This window comes from Anomaloglossus baeobatrachus, chromosome 3 (genome assembly GCF_048569485.1).
Source record: "Anomaloglossus baeobatrachus isolate aAnoBae1 chromosome 3, aAnoBae1.hap1, whole genome shotgun sequence".
Classification (NCBI taxonomy): Eukaryota; Metazoa; Chordata; class Amphibia; order Anura; family Aromobatidae; genus Anomaloglossus; species Anomaloglossus baeobatrachus.
Genome location: NC_134355.1, coordinates 683,594,936 through 683,620,326, shown reverse-complemented (window position 1 = coordinate 683,620,326; position 25,391 = coordinate 683,594,936). Strand labels below are relative to the sequence as shown.

The following is a 25,391-nucleotide window of genomic DNA, read 5'->3' as shown; positions in this document are numbered from 1 at the left end:
GGCCTGCGACTGGAACACGGGGGCATCCGCTAAGTCTTGAGGAAAGAATGTTTAATCATAATCACAGATGAGGATTCTTTACTGTACGAGCAGTGAGACTAGGGAGCTCTCTGCCGTATGATGTTGTAATGAGGGATTCACTAGTAAAATTTAAGCAGAGCCTGAACGCATTTCTTGAAAAATATAATATTACCAGTTATGTATATTAGATTTTATGACAGGGTGTTGATCCAGGGAACTAGTCTGATTGCCGTATGTGGAGTCAGGAAGGAATTTTTTTCCCCATTGGAGCTTATTTGACACATTGGGTTTTTTTGCCTTCCTCTGGATCAACATGTTAGGCTACAGGTTGAACTAGATAGACTTAGAGTCTCCCTTCAACCTTAAAAACTATGAAACTATGAAACTATGAGTGTTTGCTAGCATAATGGCTTAGTTATAATGAGTTGGAGTCTGCAATGCAGGTAGAGGTGCTGCAAATGTCTTTGCACTAGTGTGACTAGACAAAAGTCCAATAGCCACGTTTAGGATGCCACTAGGTACACTGACTGTTTGCTAGTATAATGGCTTAGTTATGAGTTGGAGTGTGCAATGCAGGCAGAGGTGCTGCAAATGTCTTTGCACTAGTGTGACTAGACAAAAGTCCAATAGCCACGTTTAGGATGCCACTAGGTACACTGAGTGTTTGCTAGTATAATTGCTTAGTTATAATGAGTTGGAGTGTGCAATGCAGGTAGAGGTGCTGCAAATGTCTTTGCACTAGTGGGACTATAGCAAAGTCCAATAGCCACGTTTAGGATGCCACTAGGTACACTGAGTGTTTGCTAGTATAATGGCTTAGTTATAATGAGTTGGAGTGTGCAATGCAGGCAGAGGTGCTGCAAATGTCTTTGCACTAGTGGGACTATAGCAAAGTCCAATAGCCACGTTTAGGATGCCACTAGGTACACTGAGTGTTTGCTAGTATAATGGCTTAGTTATAATGAGTTGGAGTGTGCAATGCAGGTAGAGGTGCTGCAAATGTCTTTGCACTAGTGGGACTATAGCAAAGTCCAATAGCCACGTTTAGGATGCCACTAGGTACACTGAGTGTTTGCTAGTACAATGGCTTAGTTATAATGAGTTGGAGTGTGCAATGCAGGTAGAGGTGCTGCAAATGTCTTTGCACTAGTGGGACTATAGCAAAGTCCAATAGCCACGTTTAGGATGACACTAGGTACACTGAGTGTTTGCTAGTATAATGGCTTAGTTATAATGAGTTGGAGTGTGCAGAGGACAGGAGGGTACAGTGCCAGGGTTGTGGGGCTCTGGGTAGAGGAAAGGAAGCCTGCCTTTCTATTCCCTCCTAATGGGGAAATGCAGCGACGAAATCCCTGACCTTTGCTACACAGACGCTGTCGCTGTTTTCAGGACCTGTCACCTATGGCTCTGAGTCTCTGACCCTGCCGGTACGAGCCCTTAAAAGGACTAATGGAAAGTGCTATCCCTATGCTGTCCAGCGCTGTGTATACAGCAGTATCGGCGATAGGACTCAGTCAGGACGGAGCTGCGCCAGTGATGTCTGACACCAAGGACGCAGAAGAGATAATGGCGTCCTGGAGGAAAATGTCCGGTTTTATAATGCAGGGACATGTGACATGGACATCCTATCACACATGCCGTTGCTTCTCTGGCTAAAAGTCCACTTAGCTGTGTGTGTGTCTGGGATTGGCTGACATGCTGGCCCGCCCCACAAGACGCGCGCGCTTAGGGAAGGAAGACAAGGGAAAAAAAAAAAAATGGCGATCGCCATTATACAAACAGCAGTGATCTGAAGGCGCTGTTCCCGCACACTATACACTGAAATGTCATAATAGTGTGAGTCACAGAGGGACTTACACTATTACAGAGGAAAGCCAGCTAGGAATTAGCTGTTTTTTGGCTGCTAGAACCGTTCTCGAACGTTTCTAGAACTATCGAGCTTTTGCAAAAAGCTCGAGTTCTAGTTCGATCTAGAACAGGCCCCAAAATCACTCGAGCCTAGAACTGGAGATTCTCGAACCGCGAACCGCGCTCAACTCTAGTAATCATGCTTACAGAGGAAGTAATATATATCCATTTTTTTTTAATCAAAGAGTATACAATACCACCAATATATTTTATTTCTCAGCAAGGGCAGTAATAATTGAAACAGCCTTTAATTATTACAGTTAACCCATTACTTGCCAAATTAGAAGTTTTCTTTTTTTATTATTAAATGACAGATTTTTAATGAGAAAAAAAAATAAAAATGAAAATGAAATTTAAGCAAAATTAATGAATTTAATGAATGAATTAAATGAATTAATGATTAATGTTCTGTCCCCACTTAAAGGTGATTGAAGGCGCGTAGTTTTGAGAGGTTGTGATAATCTTACCTTTGTTTTTCCTATAGGTGAGGTAGACATGACCAGAGCGCTCCAGCGTTAAACATGCACATGCTGAGATAAAACAATGGTGGTTTATTTTCTCCAAAGGTTAAGGACATGCAGGAGTACAGCGGTCCAAGTACCTGGCATTGTGGTTCTCTTGTGATGCTTGTTTCTGAAGCCACTAAGGTCAGAAGACTTTGCTTTCAGTAGCTCCAATAAGGGGTGTGATTCTCACAAACTCTGGCTGGAACTGAAGATGCCAGGAAGTGATGCAAGAGAATCAGCAGACACTCCCATGGGCTGGACAAAAGAAACAGAGGAGCCGAAAGGTCTGACCAGTAGATGGCAGCAGAGACAAGCATGAAAAACATTAAATAACAGTTTTAGCTAAAACAATTAGGAACAGCACAATTAATTAATTTACTTTAATGAATTTTAAGCAAAAGATTAGGCGTCCCAAAAAAAGGAAATTGGTAGATTATAGTTTAAAAGGCCATAATAAAAACACACAATACAAAAAAAAATTACTCAAATAGAGCTTTCAGGCAGATTGGTTAAGCTTACACTACCCCAGGATTAGTAAATCCTATCCTATGGTCAAATAGAGTAAGGCGGCAGAACCAAGGTAGAAACAAATGCCCGACATGGGCTAAAACGCAAAAATCTCACCCAGTATTGGGATATTATTGTGTCCTGATGAATGAGGGGAGGGCTTATTTTTCAAGCTAAATAATACCCTAACACCAGACAATCCAGGGAATGAGGCTCCCAAAAATGGTCTCAACGCGTTTCATCAAATACTCATCAGGAGAGCAAGGGTTATTGTTTATAAAGACACTGGTCGCATCAAGCGCTCTGAGTTAGTAGGCAGGCAGAAGGATAAGGAGTGAGGCGGGAGTGCTGTAAGTGCAGTTCCGGCCTAATGCACTTGCAACACATTAGCAAACAATTTCAACTATGAATTTCTATAAGACAGCAAAATATTTTTTTTTACAAGAAAAGTAAGGATTTGCAGTTATCAGGAATATAGCGCCTGTATATACATGGCATTGGTTTGGGGTATAAAGTCATGATAACAGGTTTTCATTATCAAGTGCCATCCACTTAACGCACAAGGAACACGGTTTTTGCCAAAGAAGGACTTCTGCAATTTTTCGCAATACTTAAAACAGTGTGGTCATTTGCAAACACTTTTGACTGACAGATATGCCTTTAGGTGTAAAAAAAAATGTCACGTTGCACAACAAAGCTATAGGGAAGGACTTCCTTTATTTTATCCTTTGTAACTTTTTACTTTAGAAGTTTTCTCCTACCGCTATTGTTGAAAGTATGGTCAATCCATAGGTAACTGCTTTTAATAGACCTCCGTGGGATTGTTACCCTTAATCGCTTGTCATACACTAGTCCTCGGTCCATTGTACAGGTCACTATTTTTTCTCTGGTAAAAGAAAAGTGGTTACTTGACATATTTGCTCTCAAGAGGACCTCCATATAAAAGCTGCTCTCAATTCTATACCATTGTTATGCGGTGTTCAACGTTTCACTTGTTGAGTGTCATGGCAGCATCGGACTATATAGCATCAGACTGCGGAGTCTAACAAACAGCCTGGGATCACTTAGTTGCACAGATTGTGATGGGCGTTGGCTGTTTCTGGCTTCACTGCTCTCCAGTACAGCAGGAGTTTATTCCTGCTGGCTTGTGATCATCTGCTGGGAGCTCAGGCTGCTGATCCCACCAGTTCTCATCACCCATTTTAAGCTTCTGCATACTGGGGCTGAGTGCCGGATATAGCTTTTTGCTTCCTGCTTCCTGGTTCCTTTGGTTATCCAGTTGTATTGTGATCTACAAGGTGTAGTTCAGCGTTATGTGAGTCCTCCAGTTGTGTTTTTATTTTCTACCTTTTTTGCGTTACTCCACAGTTCTCATTCTGTCCCTCCTTTGTGTTTGAGTGCAGAGCTCATGAGTGTTCCTTTACCCTTCTCTGTGATTATTTGTGAGTTTTGGTTACTGAGCTTCCGGCCCCCTCCCTGGGTGGGGGGAATTAGTATCAGGAATTGGACAGGAGATAGGACTATGATTGAGGCTTGATCCTGGCTACCATCAAGTCTACCTTTGAGATACGGGACAGCACAGGGGTCCCAGTCTAAGGGTCAGCCTAGGGGCCCCTGTTCCATTCATACACCCCTGTGACAGCCATAGATAGATCCTAGATTTATGGTCACTGCAATTAAAAGCTTGGAGTTAAAAATCAGCATTAGGCAGAATACAGACATCCATGTATCATGAGTTTTTATAGTGAAAAAGTTGTACAAAATTTTATTATAAAGAAGATGAACATCCATTTAATCTAAAAGCATATTAAAACACCATGCCTATGCTCCGAGATAGGTAAACACAGAGGATAGTAAAAACAGAGGTAAACACCGCTAGGGATATGTAAAACAAATTACATGTTATGAGGGTACAGATGGCACAAAAATCATAATACCAGAATATAGTGTCTCCATTGTGGAGTATAATTACAGACAACATGAAGTCAGATCCCCTCAAAAAGGCTTAAATCATACCAAGAGGTAACGCTGGAGTAGGGCATGCATGAAGCAGCTGAATTCGGTAACAGGTCACTGGAACTGGAACCTCAAAACGCCCATCGCATGAGGGGAAAACCGCCGTGCTTGCATCCCTTAAGACGCTAGGTTTAAATGGATGTTCACTTTCTTTATAATAAAACTTTGTACAACTTTTGCACTATAAAAAGTCTTGTTCTTTTCTCTCAATAACATGGTTTTGAGTTTGTGCTGTATGTGGGGATTTGGCAGAATCGATACCCATATCCAAATTTGTATGGCGTTACGGAATTTTTTGCTCATCCATGTATCATGGTCTGAGTACGGACCACAATACATGGTGGACCGACCGCCTGTCTCCTGACTCAAATCTAACAGCCTCATTTACAGTGTGTCCACCCATATCCTGTCCACCACCATTAACTTGAGAATGGCGGCAGCTATAGGCATAGAAGTGGTGTCTAGGTATCGTAAAGTTGCCATGCACTACGCAATTAAACCATCTATAGCGCCACCTGGTGAAAAACAGCGGAGTTAGCATTTTTATCTCAAAAACAGAACGATATTGAGAAAAAAAGTGAATTACAACGCTGTAGGGCATCATCAATTCAATACGAATCGACACCTTGCATACAGAAATGCTATGATATGAAGCCCATGACCCCATGACTAGAGATGAGCCACCCTCTAGAGGCTCGAGTTCGGTTTGGTTCGTCGAACGGAGGCCGCGTTCGAGTTTGGTTCGGCGAGCCGTTCGACGAACCTCTCGAACCCCATTGAAACCAATGGGAGGCAATCACTAACACATAAAAACACATAGAAAACACCTTCAAAGGTGTCCAAAAGTTGATAAACAACTCCCAAGACAACACAAACCCATGGGAAAATGACAAGGACAAATACTCCTGCAAAAACAAAACAGCTGGTCGAGGAAAAAGAGAACGAGGCACAGATATAGGCATGGCATGCTCTTCTAAAATCATGTAAAACACAGCAAGCGGACTCCAAGCAGAGTCTCCCTTTTTTCCAAAAATTGGGCCCCACAGACACCCCTTCAGTGGCATCACTTGTGCCCCAGTTGCAAACTGGACAGGTTGATTTGCATGAAGCACATTCAAAAATACGCCAGCCTTAACTGTCCCCAGGATGACACCGGGGTAGGTAGTAAAGTCTTTGCTGAACCATGACTTGTTCATCTTGGATCATTTTTAAAAACACAGCACGAGGAATCCAAGCAGAGTCTCCCTTTTTTCCAAAAATTGGGCCCCACAGACACCACTTCAGTGGCAGCACTTGTGCCCTAGTTGTACACTTCACAGGTAGATTTGCATCAAGCACATTCCAAAATACACCAGCCTTAACTGTCCCCAGGATGACACAGGGGTAGTAAAATCCTTGCGGATCCATGACTTGTTCATCTTGATGAACGTTAGTCTGTCCACATTGTCACTGGACAGACGCGTGCGCTTATCTGTCAGCACACACCCAGCAGCACTGAAGACACGTTCAGAGACAACGCTGGCAGCTGGACACGACAAGATCTCCAAGGCGTAAGTGGAGAGCTCAGGCCATTTTTCAAGATTTGAAGGCCAAAATGAGCAAAACTCCAGTAGAAAAGTCATGGCATCGATGTTCATTTGGAGATACTCCTGTATCATCCCCTCCAACCATTGACTATGTGTCAGACTTGTTGTCTCTTGTGGCCTTGCATTGTATGGTCTAAAAAAATTATGAAACGATTCCATAAAATTGCTGTTACCAGCACCAGATATGGTGCTGCTGTTACAGTTAGACTGTTGATGACGAGACAGTCCCATGCTTGGCAAGTTACAACTGGGAGATTCACTCCATGCACCACTGGTGTTTGGTGGAAAAGCTGAGCTAAGATTGAGTAACAGCTTTTGATAATACTCCTGCATACGTTCGTCCCTTTCTATGGCTGGAATTATTTCACCAAATTTGGACTTGTACCGGGGATCTAATAGTGTGGCAACCCAGTAGTCATCAACACTTCTAATTTTGACAATCTGAGGGTCATGTTGTAGGTAGTGCAGCAAGAAGGCGCTCATGTGTCTTGCGCGTCCATGCTTTGTTTGTGGCGTAGAGGTGTTAACCATGCTTTCTTCCTCTGACATCTTCCCCCAACCTCGTTCAACCGAAATTTGACCAAGGTCTCCCTCATCTGCTAAGTCTTCCATGTCCATCGAGAGTTCGTCCTCCATTTCTTCATGGTCTCCTGCACCTGCCTCAACATTTTGGCTGCTACCATGTGCCCTTGTTAATCCCTCTCCCCCACCATCCCATGCCTGCCGCCTTGGTGATGATGAGGAATTGTCATGCTGATAATGGCATTGTCAGCGCTAAACATATTCGTCGCCATATCGAAACTAGAAGGGTGCATAGGTCCTTGATCTGAGACCACTCCATCAGGGTGATCTGCCCCACTTCTGCATCTCATTGGCCCAGGCTATACGTCATAACGTATTGCACCAGGGCTCGGCGGTGCTGCCACAGTCGCTGCAACATGTGGAGAGTCGAATTCCAGGCGATGAACCGGCAGGCCGAAAGAATTCTGGAGCGATTGAAGTTGGTCAGCTGCGGCGGTTGAACGGCGGAAGTGAGCAGAGAGTGACTGTGCCCTGTGCAGAAGCCCATCTAGGCCAGGATAGTGGGTTAAAAATTGCTGGACAACAAGGTTCAACACGTGAGCCATACAATGCACGTCTGTCACCTTGCCCAGGCGAAGGGCCGCACCCAGGTTTTCAGCATTGTTGCCCACGGCCTTCCCTGGCTGCAGGTTGAGTGGAGACAACCATTTGCGAAACTTGGACCGCAGAGCTGACCACATATCATCCGCTGTGTGACTCTTATTTCCAAGACATTTCAAGGTAAATACCTCCTGATGCCATTGAGCTTTGCTGCCAGCATAGTATTAAGGTGTGTGGGATTCCTTGCGCGCAGTTACAACGCAGGTGGCCTGACCAGGCAGGCTTGGGGCGGAGGTGCAGGACCCAGGCGAAGTTGAGGAGGCAGAAGTGTTGGAGGAACTTCGACATACTGAGAATTGATGCACAAGTCTTAGGGATGGCAAGACTTGTTCAGCAGACCCTTCTCCATCTATCACCATAGTTACCCAGTGCCTAGTCAGCGACATGTAACGCCCCTGTCCATGCTTACTGGTCCAAGTATCGGTGGTGAAATGCACCCGTTCACACACAGAGTTTCTCAAGGAAGTGGTGATGTTGTGTGCGACATGCTGGTGTAGTGCAGGTACACCTTTTTTGGAGAAGTAGTGGCGACTGGGCATCTGGTACAGGGGACTGCGATGGACATAAGGTATCGAAAATCCTCTGTGTCCACCAGGCGGAAAGGCAGCATTTTGGTAGCCAAGAGCTTACAGAGGGATAAAGTCAACCTCTTAGCTTTGTCATTGGTCGGAGGAAATGGCCTTTTATTTGTCCACATCTGAGGGACAGAGATCTGGCTGCTGTGTGGAGACGGTGGTGAGTAGGGTGTCCCTGAAAAACTGCAGGTCTGTGAGGAAAGTGCAGGCGTTGACATGATATTGCCTTCATCCAAAGTTGGTGCTCTTGATGTCTGAGAGAGGTGTACACCAGCACTTGTTTCCCCATCCAAACCAACTGACGACTTACCAAGCAAACTGCCTGTTGCAGTTAAAGTGGTAGAAGGTCTGCGTGTAAAACCAGTAGTGACAGCTATCCCCACAGTCATAGAAGATGAATAGCGCGCGGAGGAACTTGAAGGGGCAGACAGTGTTTAGCCCGCTCCGCTAGGCTGCATTGCAGCATGGTGAGCTTCCCACTGGGACTTATGCTTGATATTCATGTGACGATTCATGGAAGAAGTTGTCAAACTGGTGAGTTTTTGGCCTCTACTTATAGATTGCCAAAAAATTTTACAGATCTCATGATTTGGGAGATCCTTTGCAAGGTCAAAAAAGGACCAGGCTAGGCAAGGCTTAGAGGCCATGCGACCTGCAGAGCCACCCCGACTTGTGCTCAGAGGCAGAGTGGTGGCTGAGGATGCAGTTGTAGACGTGCTTCCAGTATTCCTCCTCTGTCCAGGAAGGCGCAAGGTAACTTCATTGTCAGTTGCATCCTCCTCCACCGCCTCTGGTGCCCTCCTCGAGTGCCTGACTGTGAGTAGACAGTAAGTGGGATCAAGAACTTCATCATCAAGCATTATGTTTGCACTCCCCTCAGACCTAACCTCGTCCTGCCCTGACTGAATAGTTAAGTTGTCATCCCAATCAGGTATCTGCGTCTCATCATCATCAGTATGTTCCTCATTGTCTCCACCAACAGGTGTTACAGTTTGAGAGTGAGGGTGTACATTATGCTCAGAAACTTGGTCATCACGGCCTGAATCAGATTCACAAAGCTTCTGGGCATCACTGCAAACCATTTTCTGGTCTGTACTCACTGTAGCTTGGGAGCAGACCTCTGATTCCCAGGCTATAGTGTGACTGAACATCTCAGTTCCACCATACTGTGCAGGGCGGGTGGAGACTTGAGAGCTGGGAGAAAGCAAGTGTGAATGGGATGACAACTGAGAGGACTGTTGTTTTTTGGATGTTGAAGTTGAGGTGGAGGAGAGGGCACTTGTTGGAGCACTTGAGATCAATTCAAGCATGTTCTTTTCTTTGTGCATCATCTACCTTTATTACAGTTGTTCGGGTCCGTAAAAAAGGGAGCACATCAGATTGGCCACGGAAAGTAGTAGACATCTTACTTTTGCTGGAAGATGGCCTATCTTCAGCAGATGTTAATGTAGCTTTCCCACCTTCTCCACAGACACAAACTTGTTTTCCTTTTCCAACACGCCTGTTCCCCTTTCCACCTGCATCTGTCCTTTTGCCACTCATTTTGTTAGCGACAAGATTGGCCACTTAAAATGTGGATGCAGCAATTGAGAGGTGGTGTAGATTTATTGACAGCTGAAGAACCAACACTGACTATCCCAGTCAATTTTAGTATGCCCCTAACTGTGGCAGCACAGTTTGCAAATAAAATAGCGTGGCAAAAGTGTGCAGGTGGGTACATCGCCTGGGTTCTCTGGGTCAGTGGACAGGAAAGGAACACTAACTTAGTATTCCAGACACTTTTAGGATGGCAGAAAAAGTGTCAGCTCTTTGGGCAAATAAAATAGCGTGGCAAAACTGGGCAGGTTGGTACAGTGCCCGGGTTCTGTGGGTCAGTGGACAGGAAAGGAGCACTAACTTAGTATTCCAGACACTTTTAGGATGGCAGAAAAAGTGTCAGCTCTTTGGGCAAATAAAATAGCGTGGCAAAACTGGAAAGGAAGCTACACTTTCTATCCCTCCTAATGATGAAATGCAGCAAGGAATTTCCTGAGCTGAGGTACACAGCCGCTGTTATCTAAAACTATACACTGCATTTGCATGGACCTGCCTAGCAGTTATGGCTATGAACGCCTGGAAATCAGCCCTGAAAAGAGCTGAAATAACAAGCAGACACTAAACTCTACAGCGCTGTGTAGCTTGCACTGTGACTATGGCGCACACAGCAGGATCGGCGGCAGCAGCGTGAGCGGTGACTGTCACCCACACGCAGAAGGCAGATAATGGCAGCGACAGGGAAAATTTCCGTATTTTATAAGGCAAGGACATGTGATATTCACAGCCTATGACACATGCCCTTGCTTGTCTGGCAAAAATCCACTTAGCTGGGTGTGTCTGTGATTGGCTGACATCCTGGCCCACCCCACTGCATGCACGCTTAGGAAAAAAAAAAAATGGTGATCGGCATTCTCTCAGCACCACAGATCTAAACCACGTCCCCCCCGCACACTATACACTGAAATTTCATAATAGCGTGAATCACAGTGACTCATACTATTACAGTGAAAAGCCAGCTAGTAACTAGCTAGGCTTTTTGCTGATCGAACCGTTATCGAATGTAACTCGAGCTGTCGAGCTTTTAGCAAAAAGCTTGCGTTCGAGTTCGATCTCGAGAACCCCCCAAAATCACTCGAACATGAAATTGGCGAACCTCGAACATCGAACATCGCTCAACTCTACAAGTTAATTGTGGTGGACAGGATATGGGTGGACACACTGTATACCTGTACCTGTAAGCCTCTTGTGTTCCGTTCACTAGACTATTTTATTCATTGTTTTCCTTACTTGGATCTTGTTTCAGGGATGTTTGAAATCGGCTTTCATGTTTAAAGTTGGTGAAATCTTGAGCGTGTTGTATAAAGATTCTCGTAGAGAAAATAATATAATTATTGCATGATACAAGTTTGTTTTTTTTTAGATCAGGAAAATAATTCAAGCATCTCTCCAGATATTTCCATACAGAAACTTAACAGCACTATTCCATTTACTATATTCAAATGTAACTATATTTTCTATTTCTACATTTATAGACAAATATTATGCAAAACATGAAACAAATAACACAATGTCTGGTCCACCCTGGTAGAAGCCATAGTTCATGTAGGAGATTTGGTGTTGTCTGTTCACGGAGAATCTGAGATTCCAGAGTACATCCCTTAAATTCAACATGTCTCCTGAAAAATTACTTATTTTATTTGTTTCCTTCATCATAGTCATCAATGGTTTCTTGATAAATGGATTTATTGTTACAGCAAACTTTTTTTGGTTGATCAAATACCAAACTCTTCCAACAGTTGACGTTCTTATTACCGGCTTGGGACTTGTGAGACTCATACTCCTAACTATGAATATGGAATATGTTTGTTTTTCTATATTTCACTGGTCTGCGTTTCATACTGGCAATCCCGAATATATTGCTACTTTTGGAAATTGTATGACCTTCTGCAGTCTGTGGTGGGGCTCGGTTCTTTCAGTGTTTTACTGTGTGAAAATCACAAACTACAGCAACCGACTCTTCATGAGGCTCAAGATGAGCATCTCCAAGTTGGTCCCCTGGATGCTCCTCATCTCACTGGTCATCTCCTTTCTATTTAGTTTGCCCTTTAGATGGGTTATGTTTTCTATTAAGGGTGTTAATGCGACTATCTATGGAAATATAAATACGGAAGTAAATGTAGTCCATCTGTTTGTTATCATCTTTTTTGGATCCATGATACCATTCACGGTGTGTTGTGTTGCCATTTGTCTTATCATTGTGTCTCTTCTACGTCACACCAGGAATATGAGCTCCGGTTTCAATGATGTTCAACGAGACATTCATCTCAGTGTCATTTGGAGCATGGTCTCTTTCCTTTTATTTTATGCTTTGTATTTCATTGCCAACATCATTGCAACTTTTACTATTAATATATGGGATACTATATATGGAGCAACTTGTGCTATTTTCATTACTGCTTACCCAAGCCTTCACTCTATCCCTTTACTTTTCAGCAACAGAAAGCTGAAAAATTTATTTTATGGTGTTCTTCGTTGCATTTGGGTAAGAAAACTAAAGCATCAAATTCCATAATTTTTCAAATTGTTTCTACGAATCACCAATTTTTTGGATATAATCTATTGGACCATATAATTGAAATAAACTTTAACGGGTGGGGGGGGGTCCAAAATTACATGTAAATTTAATGCTAAAAGACGCCACTTGCGGGGGTGGTGCTTGCCACGTCCAGGGAGGTTTTTTAAATGCAGTCATAGCCAAAAGTTTTGGCACCCTTGAAATTGTTCTAAGAAATGAAATATTTGTCCCAGAAAATGATTGCATTTACATGTTTTGTTATACACACGTTTATTTCCGTTGTGTTTATTGAAACAACACAACAAAACAGAAAAAGCAAGGCAAATTGGCCAAAATTTCAAATAATATCCCAAAAATGGACCAGACAAAACTGATGGCACCCTCAACTTAATTTTCGGTTGCATGTCCGTTGGAATAAACAACTGTAATCAATTGCTTTCTATAACCATCAGCAAGCTTCTTACTCCTCTCACCTGGAATTTCGGACTCTTCTTTTGCAAACTGCTCCAGGTCTCTCATACTTGTAAGGGCACCTTCTCCAAACTGCAAGTTTAAGATCTCTCCACAAGTGTCAATGGGATTTAGATCTGGACTTATCGCTGGCCACTTCATAACTCTCCAGTCCTTTGTTTCCATCCATTTATGGAAACTTATTGAAGTATCTTTGGGGTTAGTGTTCTGCTGAAAAACCTATGACATAGGATACAAACCCAGCTTTCTGACACTGGACACTACATGGCCATCCAAAATCCATAGGTAATCTTCAGATTTCATGCTGACTTTCACACAGTCAAGGCACCCAGTGCCAAAGGCAGCAAAACAAAACCCAAGATATCACTGAACCTCCACCATATTTGATTGTAGGTGCTGTGTTCTTTTCTTTGTAGACCTCATTCCATTTTTAGCAAACATTAGAATGATGTGCTTTCCCAAATAGCTCTATCTTGGTTTCATCTGTCCAAAGATGCTATTCCAGAAGGATTTTAGCTTGCTCATGTTTTGTCAGACTGCAGTCTAGCTTTTCTATGTATCTGTGTCAGCAGAGGGGTCCTTCTGGGTCTCCTCATAGCATTTCAGTTGATTCAAATGTCCATGAATAGTACATGCTGACACTGATGCCTGTGAGCCTGCAGGACAGCTTGAACTTTTCTGGGGGCAATTATCCATGATTCAGAAAATCCTGCATTGCAAATTTTCATAAATTTTTCTCTGCCATCCACGTCCAGAGAGATCAGCTATTGTGCCATGGATTGTAAACTACTTCAGTATGTTAGGGTACTTAGACAAAGGAACATCAAGATCTCTGGAGTTTGGCTTGAAACTTGAGATTGTTGATTTTTTTCAACAATTTTGGTTCTTAAGTCCTCAGATAGTTCTCTTCTTCTCATTCTATTCTCTTTGCCCTGTGTGGAGCACACAGACACAACACAAAGATTGAGCATACTTCTTTTTATCTAGTTTCATATGTGATTTAATTTTGTCCACAATTTTGTCCAGCTAATTTTTGGAGTTTTGGGTAAACTTGTGTTAGGCCTTATGCGCACGCTGCATTTTTTATGCATTTTTCCACATTTTGGTCCTTCCCAGCAAGTGTATGAGATTTCATCTTTGCTGTGCACATGTTGCAGTTTTATTCGCTGCAGCTTTGTGATGACCACAAAGATGAAGAATGTGAATTCTTTTTGCGTTTTGTCCCTGTGTTTTGGAGGAGTGGCAGATCAATCACCTGCTGAGTCTTGGACGGTAGGGGATTGATCCCTGGTATCTGGCCAAATGCTGGGGACTAGAATATGATGCAAAGGGGTAGGATCAAGTGATTCATACTCACCGATCACCGGGGCGGCTGTCACACTGCTCCCGCTGCCTCTCATTCTTTTTCCTGGGCTGCTCATTGGGCTCATATATATTCACTGCTTCTCCTGCCCACGGGTGACTGTGATTAACTGCAGTCAAACGAGCCCCCAGCCTAAGTGACAGCGTGTCTGAGGCTTCCAATCACAGATGCCGGTGGGTGGGTCTATATCGTACGATAAAATAAATAAAAGACTTGGCGTAGGATCCCCTATATTATGATACCAGCACAGGTAAAGCCTGACAGTTGGGGATGGTATTTTCAAACTGGGGATACTCAAGGTTATAGGGCACCCCCAGCTTAAAAATATCATCCAGAAGCTGTGATAGTCTCGGCACTTTACCCAGCTCTTTCCGATTGCCCTGGTGCAGTGGTAATCGGGGTAATGAGGTAGTTACTGGCAGCCTACAGCAGCCACTAAGTCCTAGATTAGTGATGGCAGGGGGCTATGAGAGACGCCATTATTAATTTGTAAGTTTAAGTAAATAAACACAAACACCAAAAAAATCCTTTATTTGAAATAAAGGACAAAAAAAATCACCCTCTTTCCCCACTTTATTAATCCCCTCAAACACCCCTGCCAGTCTGGCGTAATCCACATGAAGTCCCACGACGCTTCCACCACTGCTACATCTGAAGCTCATAGTGAGATCCATGCAGCAACTGAAGTGAGTGGTGTTATCAGTGGTGACATCACTTAGGTTAGCCACAGCTGGAGTCCTCTACTTGTGACAGTAAATCACCTGAGTGACTGAAGTGAGCCGCGCGATCAGTGGTGACGTCACTCGGGTGATATGCGGTCACAGCTGGAGTCCTCCAACTGTGACTGCATATCACCCGAGTGACGTCATCGTTGTTTGCGCAGATCACTTCAGTCTCTTGGGAGATTTGCTGTCACAGGTGGAGAACTCCAGCTGTGACCGCATATCACCCGAGTGACGTCACCACTGTTTGCGCGGCTCACTTCAGTTGTTGCATGGAGCTCACAGCTGGCAGTCATGTTCTATGATGTTCACTGTAAGCTTCAGATGTAGCATTTTTGCTGCGGGTGCTGTTTTTGGAGGCCACAAACGTGCATCTTTGTGGTCACCAAACAAATGCAATGTGTGCACATAGCCTTAAGTTGACTCTTTTTGGATGTTCTTTCAATGCACACAACATAAATATACATGTGTATGACAAAAAATGTATAATTGCAATTATTTTCCGGGAGAGAGATTCATTTTCTTGAAAAATGTCAAGGTTGCCAACACTTTCGGCCATGATCGTTTAAGTATATTTATTATTTTTTATCAAGCGAAACAGTTATGCTCTTAATATCCAGATTTGTCTTTTAACCTGATTCATGGAAGCATGAATTTGTTGTTAGAGTGTGTTTTTATCCTTTTTGCCATTCAGCCCGTTATACTTTAGACCCTTATACAATGTCAGTTAACCTAAGAAAGTAGTTGAATCCCCTACCTATATAGTTATCTATCAAATCCGAGAACAAAAAGAGGGGGGGAGAATACCCCATAAAGTGTTTCAAGGAACCACTAAGAGTCATAATTAGGTGCAAAAATCATTAACAATCTTTATTAGATACAAAAAGATCCAGATAAAATGACACCAAAGTAGTGATCCAAAGGTTTAAGAACAATTATATATATACGGCCAAAATATAGATAAGTTATATAATGACAAATCACAAGCAGAGGATGACAGATAAACACTGACCACCATATATTATCATCCAAGAGAGAAGATATAAACATAATGACCATTCTGGTCCGTAACACTCTATAGTAATCTCACAGATATGTACATATGGAGGAAAATCATCATGATTCAGAAAGACAGCAAACAGATGTCATAATAGTGCCGTCCTGGAATTTCGCACTGCCCTGAAGAAGATACGAAACGCGTCGGTGTGCGGTGGCGTTCCAGTCTGTTGAGGCATCACCATGAGTAAGTAAATGATGCAGGTTACTATTGTCCACATGTGTCTCCACAAGGAGTCTTCTCTCACATGTGTGAAATGATTATGCAGTTCCCTCTCATGGTGACTCCTCTGACTTGATCGCCCCCTTGTGTTCTCTGGGTTTTTATTCTCTTACCTGGTTGTATTTATAATTGTTCTTAAACCTTTGGATCACTACTTTGGTGTCATTTTATCTGGATCTTTTTGTATCTAATAAAGATTGTTAATGATTTTTGCACCTAATTATGACTCTTAGTGGTTCCTTGAAACACTTTATGGGGTATTCTCCCCCCCTCTTTTTGTTCTCGGATTTGATATATGCCTTATGAGGGGTCTCCTATATACAATGTGTAACTGGTCTGCAGGTGTCCTATCCTGTTCTATATAGTTATCTATGATGACTTGTTATTTTCGAATAATCACACTTGATATACAGAAGTTGCAAAGCATTATGAGGAAGCCTACACGGTCATGCTTATCATCATTACTAGTGATGAGCGAGTACCAAAAAGCTCGGGTGTTCGAGGCTCAGGCCGAGCATCCCAAGATACTCGTGTACTCGGCCCGAGCACCGAGCCCAATGTTATCCTATGGGAGACCTGAGTATTTTTCACAAAAGTCTCAGAAGAGTGCTCAAATGACATGGCAACAGCATGGGGAAGACCCCTTGAAGCATTTATCACTCAAAAGTCACAGCTGTGAACAATTTTGTCCGCGTTTTACGCCATTTTTACGGACTCACCAGAAAACCTTCCAAAATGACACCAAAATGAATTTTCATGGCGGAAATGTTAAGGGAACATACCCAATAGTGAGATAGAGCTGGTGTATGTTACTTTTTGAGATTAATACATGAAAGATTTTACGTAAAAACATTGTGTGGCACTCCGATGTCCAAAACGCACGTTTTGTGCTTTTTACTAGCGATGTCGGTCATTTTTTTTTCATTCTATCTCCCGTCGGTCGGTCTCGCTCTGTCGGTCTCTCTCTGTCTTGTCTGTCCCCCTCTCACAGTCTGTCTGTCATTCTCCCCCCTCTCTCTTACTTACCGTTCCCCGATCACTGCCGCGGCGCTGCACAGCTGTTCACTAAACTCCGGCGGCTTTTCCTCTTTTGAAAAAGCCGGCCGCTCATTAAACAATCTTGTATTCCCTGCTTTCCTGCTTTTCGGCGCCTATGATTGGTTGCAGTGAGACACGCCCCCACGCTGAGTGACAGGTGTCTCACTGCACCCAAACACAGCAGCCGGTGTGTGTGTGTATACTGTGCAGTGAAATAAATAATTAAATAATTTAAAAAAACGTCGTGCGGTCCCCCCAATTTTAATACCAGCCAGATAAAGCTATACGGCTGAAGGCTGGTATTCTTAGGATGGGGAGCTCCACGTTATGGGGAGTCCCCCAGCCTAACAATATCAGTCAGCAGCCGCCCAGAATTGCCGCATACATTATATGCGACAGTTCTGGGAAGGTACCCGGCTCTTCTCAATTTACCCTAGTGCGTTGGCAAATCGGGGTAATAAGGAGTTAATGGCAGCCCATAGCTGCCACTAAATCCTTGATTAATCATGTCAGGCGTCTCCCCGAGATTCCTTCCATGATTAATCTGTAAATTACAGTTAAAAAACACACACACCCGAAAAATCCTTTATTAGAAATAAAAAACACTAACAAAGTCCCTCATCACCAATTTATTAACCCCGACAAACCCTCCATGTCCGGCGTACTCCACAGGCCTCCAGCGTCGCGTCCAGCTGTGCTGCATGAAGGTGACAGAAGCTGCAGAATACACCGCCGCTCCTGTCAGCTTCACACAGCAACTGAAGACAGCCGCGCGATTAGCTGAGCTGTCACTGAGGTTACCTGGATCCAGCGGTGGCCGCGGGTGACCTCAGTAACAGCTCACCTGATCGCGCTACTCACCGCCGCACCGGTCAGCTCCACGCAGCAACTGAGGTGAGCATAGCAATCAGCTGAGCTTTCACTGAGGTTACCTGGATCCAGCGGTGGATGCAGCGGGTAACCTCAGTGACAGCTCAGCTGATCGCGCTACTCACCGCCGCACCGGTCAGCTCCATGCAGCAACTGAGGTGAGTAGCGCGATCAGCTGAGCTGTCACTGAGGTTAATCGCGGCCACCGCTGGATCCAGCGGTGGCCGTGAGTTACCTGACTGACAGCAGCTGATCACGCTACTCACCTCAGTTGCTGTGTGAAGCTGACAGGAGCGGCAGTGTATTCTGCAGCTCCTGTCACCTGCATGCAGCAGAGCTGGACGCGACGCTGGAGGACTGTGGAGTACGCCGGACATGGAGGCTTTGTCAGGGTTAATAAATTGGTGATGAGGGACTTTGTTATTGTTTTTTATTTCTAATAAAGGATTTTTCGGGTGTGTGTGTTTTTTAACTGTAATTTACAGATTAATCATGGAAGGAATCTCGGGGAGACGCCTGACATGATTAATCTAGGATTTAGTGGCAGCTATGGGCTGCCATTAACTCCTTATTACCCCGATTTGCCAACGCACTAGGGTAAATCGGGAAGAGCCGGGTACAGTCCCAGAACTGTCGCATCTAATGTATGCGGCAATTCTGGGCGGCTGCTGACTGATATTGTTAGGCTGGGGGGCTCCCCATAACGTGGGGCTCCCCATCCTGAGAATACCAGCCTTCAGCTGTATGGCTTTATCTAGCTGGTATTAAAATTGGGGGGACCGCACGCCGGGTTTTTTAATTATTTATTTATTTATTTTACTGCACAGTATAGACACGCCCACCAGCTGTTGTGATTGGGTGCAGTGAGACACCTGTCACTCAGCGTGGGGGTGTGTCTCACTGCAACCAATCATAGGCGTCTGTGGGTGGGGAAAGCAGGGAATATGAGATGGCTGTGTGCAGAGCACAGCGCGCCCGCCGGTATAAAGGCTCGGTCACGCTGTGCAGGCCGGCCAATCACTGCAATTCCACAACTAACAGGGCTGTGGCATTGCAGTGGTCTGCCAGCAAATCCCTGCATGAGGGCTGGCTCTCAAAAGAGCGCCAACATGCAGGGATGAAGACCATGAGTACAGCACGAGTATCGCGAAATTACTCGGTACCCGCCGAGTAGCCCGAGTACAGTGATACTTGTGCGAGTACCGAGTAGTAACAAGCATACTCGCTCATCACTAATCATTACCCTTCTCTCTGAATCTTCATCAGTACAGGAAATGAAGATGGGCAATTCTTTTTCGGGATCACTAAAATTACAACCAAAAACGTGAGGCATTTCGACTCTAAGGGCCGCTTTACACGCTACGACATCGCTAAAGCGATGTCGTTGGGTCACGGAATTTGTGACGCACATCCGGCCGCTTTACCGATGTCATTGTGTGTGACACCTATGAGCGATTTTGAATCATTGCAAAAACGTTCAAAATCGCTAATTGGTGACATGAGGGTCCATTCCCAATTATCATTGCAGCTGCAGGTATGATGTTGTTCGTCGTTCCTGCTGCAGCACACATCGCTATGTGCAACACCGCAGGAACGAGGAACCTCACCTTTCCTGCGGCCGCTGACAATGAGGAAGGAAGGAGGTGGGCGGGATGTTACGTCGCGGTGACGCCGAACGGACCAACCCCTTGAGGGAGAGATTGTTCAGCAGTCACAGTCACGTCGCTGAACAGGTATGTGCGTGTGACGCTGCCGTAGCGATAATGTTCGCTACGGCAGCGATCACCACATATTGGCCATACGATGGGGGTGGGTGCTATCGCGCTCGACATTGCTAGCAATTGCTAGCGATGTCGCAGCGTGTAAAGCAGCCGTAAGTTGATCCTTAGCAGAATAAGTCACTGGTCTCTACTGATCATGTTCTAAGAAGATATTCAGAAAAGAAAAATTGTAATGTAATATTTATTACCTTAACTGACCCTTTTTCTCACTCCCCACTGCTCTCCCTACTTTCATCTGCTGTTAAGCTTTCCCAGTGCCATTATTATTACTAGGCACATGACAAGAAGAGCAATCCTCAGCTGATTTCACTGAGATGACTACACACATGGGTGCTCCAGTGAGTAATGTTGAAAACCAGGATACATACAGTGTATTTTATTGAAAAGGGAGAAAATAAATTCATAAACAACTGATTAACTTTGTGGAAAGTAAGAGGAAGCAACATACTGCTAGCAATTCAATATGGCAGAAGGTCACTCCTGTCTTGACTGATGGAGCAAACCATTGATCGTAATCCAATTCCTATTAAGTAAACACTCATGTGATTGCGTCCCCATTCCTATGTTATAAACCGCTCTGTTGGACCCTGGCTTATCCTTAGTACATGAAGATAATAAACAACTATAAAGTGATGTTTGCTAAATCTCTTGTGAAGTCTGTTTGCTCATTGCTCATCTTCTTAGGCCCCTTTCACACATCAGTTTTTTGCCATCAGTCACAATCTGTTTTTTCGACGGATCGACAGATCCATCTCAGATTGTGGCTAAACTGATGCGATGGATCCGATTTTCGACGTATCCGACTAGCTGTGGGCACAATAATAAATTGGAGCATGTTCAGTTAAAAAAAAAAATTAGTTGCCGGATTCCGTCATTTGACGGATGACGATGGATCCTGCACCCATAGGCTTCTATTCTACCAAACAACAGACGGTGACGGATCAGTTGCTGTCCGTTTTTTTTGACGTACAGAAAAACTGTTACTTTGGCTGTCATCTCCGTCCAACGACAAACATTTTTCGACGAATCCGTCGAACATCGGATGAAACATGAGGCCACCCGTCAAAATCCGTCGCTAATACAAGTTGATGAGAAAAAAACGGATCCAGCAGCATCAGTTGCCGGATCCGTTTTCATCAAAATTCGACGGATTGTGACTGACGACAAAAAACTGATGTGTGAAAGGGGCATTACAGTCCACGATAATGTACTGATAATATAATACTTGTTGTATTTAATACGCGGCCAAGAAAGGATTTGTAATTTTTCGATAGTTATTTTTTAGAATGTATTTAGAAACGTTTTCCACTGCTACATTCAAATCTAACTATATTTATTATTTATAGATTTACAGGCAAATCTTATTCAAAAAACAAATTACCCAACATCTATTCCACCCTGGTATGACTGGAGGACATCAAAGATTCAGACTGACTTATCCATAATGCAAGTATCAGTTATGGTGTTTGCTGCTTACTGATAATATAAGATTTCAGATAGAAGAACACAGAACTTTATGATGTTTCTTCAAACATTACTTATTTTGTCCATTTTTGACTCTTATTCACTGTTGGATTACTTTTAATCGGACTTATTGTCATTGTCAACTTGTTTTGGTGGATGAAATGTAACATCTCTTCAAGCCCTTGACTTTTTATGACCAGCTTTGGTCTGGTGAGGCTCATACTTCTAACTATACATATGAAACAAATTTGTTTTTTATTTTTTGGTTGGTTTTTGTTTCAAATCAACAGTCCTGAATATATTGATACTGTTACTATGTGTATGATATTCTGCAGTCTGTGGTGGGGTTCGGTGCTTTTTGTCTAATATTGAGTGAAATTTGCAAATTACAGCAACAGAATCTTCACGAGACTCAAGAGGAACATCTCTAAGTTGGTGCCCTGGATGCTCCTCATCTCACTGATCATCTCTTTTTTTTTCAGTTTGCTCTATAGATGGATTATGTTTTCTATTCCGGATGTTAGTGATGCAATTGGAATTGAAATCAAGGAAATAAATGTAGTGATTATGATTAGGGATGATCAAATACCTCAAATATTCGGCTTCGCAAATATTTTCCGAATAGGTCACCGCTATTTGACTATTCGCGAATATTCGATGCGCAATGTAAGTCTAAGAGAAACCCGAATAACAACTATTCAGAACTATTCGGGCTTCCCATAGACTTGCATTGCGCATCTAATATTCACATAGCGGCGACCTATTCGGAAAATATTCGCAAAGCCGAATATTTGAGGTATTTGATCATCCCTATATATGAACATTTTTTCTGCTGGATCAATATTATCATTCATCATATTTTCTGTTGCCATTGATTTCATCTTTGTGTCACACCAGAAACACAACAGAAATATGAGCAGTCGCAATTCAGGCAACAATGATGCTCAACGAGACATTCACATCAGTGTCGTTCGGGCATTCTTTTTTTCTGTAGTGGTATGCACTGTATTTCGTAGCTCACATTGTGATAACGTTATACGAAGGTATGGTGAACCGTCTATTTTAATCATTTTCAAGTGCTTCATGTACACCTATCCAGTATATCTCTGATATACTTGGTTAGGATAACTAAAGCATCAAAGCCTTTAATTGCTCCTATTGTAACTTCTGTGATGACATTAACTATTTCTCTAGATGCAATTTATTTGTTTTTTGAGTTAAACTGAATTTAAGGTTATCAATGTTTTCAATGTCTTTTTGTTATTGTAGTAAATGAAGAAAAAAATATTATTTCAGTAGTTTGTCTGTTAATGTTATCCTCTTATTCCAAACTGTGATAAAATATAGTCTATTCTCCCAGGAGATGCCCTGTTTTCCTCCTAAACTCATACTTAGATGCACAGAAACTGTTCTTCCCTGTGGACATGATGGATGCTAAGTCCTTCTGTGGCGGCCTGGACAAGCCAGGACGTCACAGGTACTACAACAACACACCCCACACCCCGGTTAGGCACATCAACCGCACACACAAATCCTTGTTGCCTCCCTCCAGGGGCTGATGTCCACACCAGGTGGGGTGGAGCCAGGCGGTTGGCCCCACCCACTGAGGAGTTCACAGTCCTGGAGGCGGAAAAGGAGTTGAGATGAGTTTAGGGAAGTGGTAGTGGAGGAGCAGACTGACCATGTCCAGGTATGTGGCCCGGGCACATACAGCAAGGTTGGCAGACGGTGGTGGCCGTCTGCAGGAGCGGCCTATCGACGCGGAACCATAGACCCGGGGTTGGGCGGTGGCCCACCGGTACCGAACTGGGGAGCGAAGAGAAGCCAGCACAAACTGGCAGGGCCTGCGGACCCCGACCAGGCTGGGAGTCGCTGTTAAACTGGTCAAATCCATTAGCGACGGAGCGACGCTCGAGTCCCCGGATCCGGCCCACCGCTCGAGTCACCGAGCAGCCGCAGCAGCAGCAGCCGGACCCGAGCCGCAAGCGCGGGCGAGCAGCGCACCCCCCGCCCACGACACTTCTATCTCTAGTAAACCCTTCTTTCCTTCAGGCAGCAAAAAAATGAAGAAAACATTATGAAGAAAAACATACTTGCTATAGTGCTCAAGAGGGATGGGTGCCAGCTAGATTCCAAGGTTAAAGCGGTTATGACAGTCTGAACAGTCATGTCGGGGAGAGATCTAAAGGCCACGTATCACTAAGCAACATCACTAGCAACATCGCTGCTGTCGGTTTTTGTGACGCAACAGTGATCTTGCTAGCGACGTTGCTGTGTGTGACATCCAGCAACAACCTGGCCCCTGCTGTGAGTTCACCGGTTGTTGCTGAATGAATGTACTGGACCATTTTTTGGTTGTTGGTGTCCCGCTGGGCAACATGTCTGACACCATATCAACAACGAGCAACTGCGTTGGCAACTCAGAATTCAGCGATGCAAGCGTGGTTTTGCCTTTTCTTTGCAACGCCCTCTTCAACTCCGATTGGTAGACTAGCCACGACTGCAGCTTTGCTTGTCCTTTGTTCACAAGCACATACTGCTTTTTGGATCATACTAGAGACCTCCAGGCTTGCATGCTGGTTAGCGTCTCTTAAGCTATCCAGGCTTCTGACTTCCACATCGTTTCATTTTCCACCTTCTGATAGTTATATTCCATTTTCTTGGTAGGTATAATTTGGGGTCTTGTTTGATGTAACTGTATTCTGCATTGTGTTCATGCTTCTACACTTGCAAGCCTATACTGCTTGGTGTCAGTATCCATTTTGTCTTTCTGTTGCATTTTATGTGTGTGTGCAATTATAATAATTTTGTTATTGTTTTGTTGATACTTATCTCATTTTAACATTTTATTTTGCAGTTTGCACATCATGAACGACACCGATCGTGCTGTAATGGTTGCTGCATTGCTGATTGAGGCAGCTCGGCAAGAAGATGAGGCACAGATGCATTCCAAACGAAGGCGTCACATGTGGGCCAGAGAGTGGCTACTGAAGAGGTCCCAATTCTCCCACATGCGACTAGCAAGAGAGATGCAGGAGAAGAATCCTCATGATTTTCGGAACTATCTGCCCATGTCAGAGGAATCTTTAAAATTGATACTGGAGAGTGTCAGGCCATTTATTCAATGACAGAATACACGAATGCGTGCTGCTGTCCCGGCAGAGGAAAGATTGGCCATCACGCTACGATTCCGGGCCACTGGACGCTCACTGCAAGACTTACATTTTTCGGCAGCCATTTCAAGGCCCCTACTCAGTATTATAATTCCGGAGACATGTAATGCGATTGTCTGCAGTCTCAGGAGCTACATGCAGTTTCCCAAAACAAAAGAGGAATGGATAAAGATTGCCTCAGATTTTCACCAGCTTTGGCAGTTCCCTAACTGTGGTGGGGCTTTGGACGGGAAACATGTGCTGATCACCTGACCATGGAACAGTGGATCCTATTTCTTCAATTACAAGGTCTATTTCAGCATCATTATGATGGCCCTTGTTGACGCTAATTCCGATTTTATAACTGTTAAAGTTGTCATGAATGGAAGGGTTTTCGATGGTGGTATTTTAGAGCACACACGTTTTGGAGGGAAATTGGACAACTGTGAACTGAACTTACCACCCAACTCTGAGACTAGAGACAACCTTAATTTTGTATTTGTCAGCGATGAAGCATTCCCTGTTGTGAATGTTAGTTATGTTTTGGCTGCTGGGAGGCTCCCTCTGGTGGCCAGGAATGGTTTGGACTTGGACCAGGTGTGTTGTGCAGTGGGTGTTTCCTTTGCTAACTCTCTGCTTATTTAAATCCTGATCTGATAGCAGGCGAGGCCGGATGTCAGTTGTTCTTTGTATCACCAGCCTGCTTCATTCTGCTCCACACCACATCTACCCCAGATAAGTGCTTGCTCTTTCTTTAGTGTTCGGTTCTTTTGCTCTTTTCTGGGTTTGTCTTTTTGGACTCAGGGGCAGCGCTCAATTTGATGGATTTTGGGTTTGCT

At 43.9% G+C, this 25,391-nt stretch overlaps 1 protein-coding gene across 1 annotated transcript; it reads left to right on the top strand.

Annotated features, from left to right (window-relative positions):
* The first annotated feature begins 11,506 nt into the window (after positions 1 to 11,506).
* LOC142297423 (taste receptor type 2 member 7-like) lies at positions 11,507 to 24,528 on the top strand. The gene is made up of 3 exons (XM_075341651.1): positions 11,507 to 12,379; positions 22,298 to 22,443; positions 24,258 to 24,528. Exons 1-3 carry the CDS (start codon positions 11,507 to 11,509, stop codon positions 24,526 to 24,528), a joined length of 1,290 nt encoding a protein of 429 aa, XP_075197766.1.
* The last annotated feature ends 863 nt before the right edge of the window (positions 24,529 to 25,391 follow it).

Bases quoted from the DNA above. Each gene is read 5' to 3' on its own strand.
- LOC142297423 (XM_075341651.1), top strand. From the start codon at position 11,507: ATGTCTCCTGAAAAATTACTTATTTTATTTGTTTCCTTCATCATAGTC. The intron at 12,380-22,297 runs GTAAGAAAACTA...GTGTCACACCAG, and splicing joins GTGTTCTTCGTTGCATTTGG to AAACACAACAGAAATATGAG. The intron at 22,444-24,257 runs GTATGGTGAACC...TTTATTTTGCAG, and splicing joins TGTGATAACGTTATACGAAG to TTTGCACATCATGAACGACA.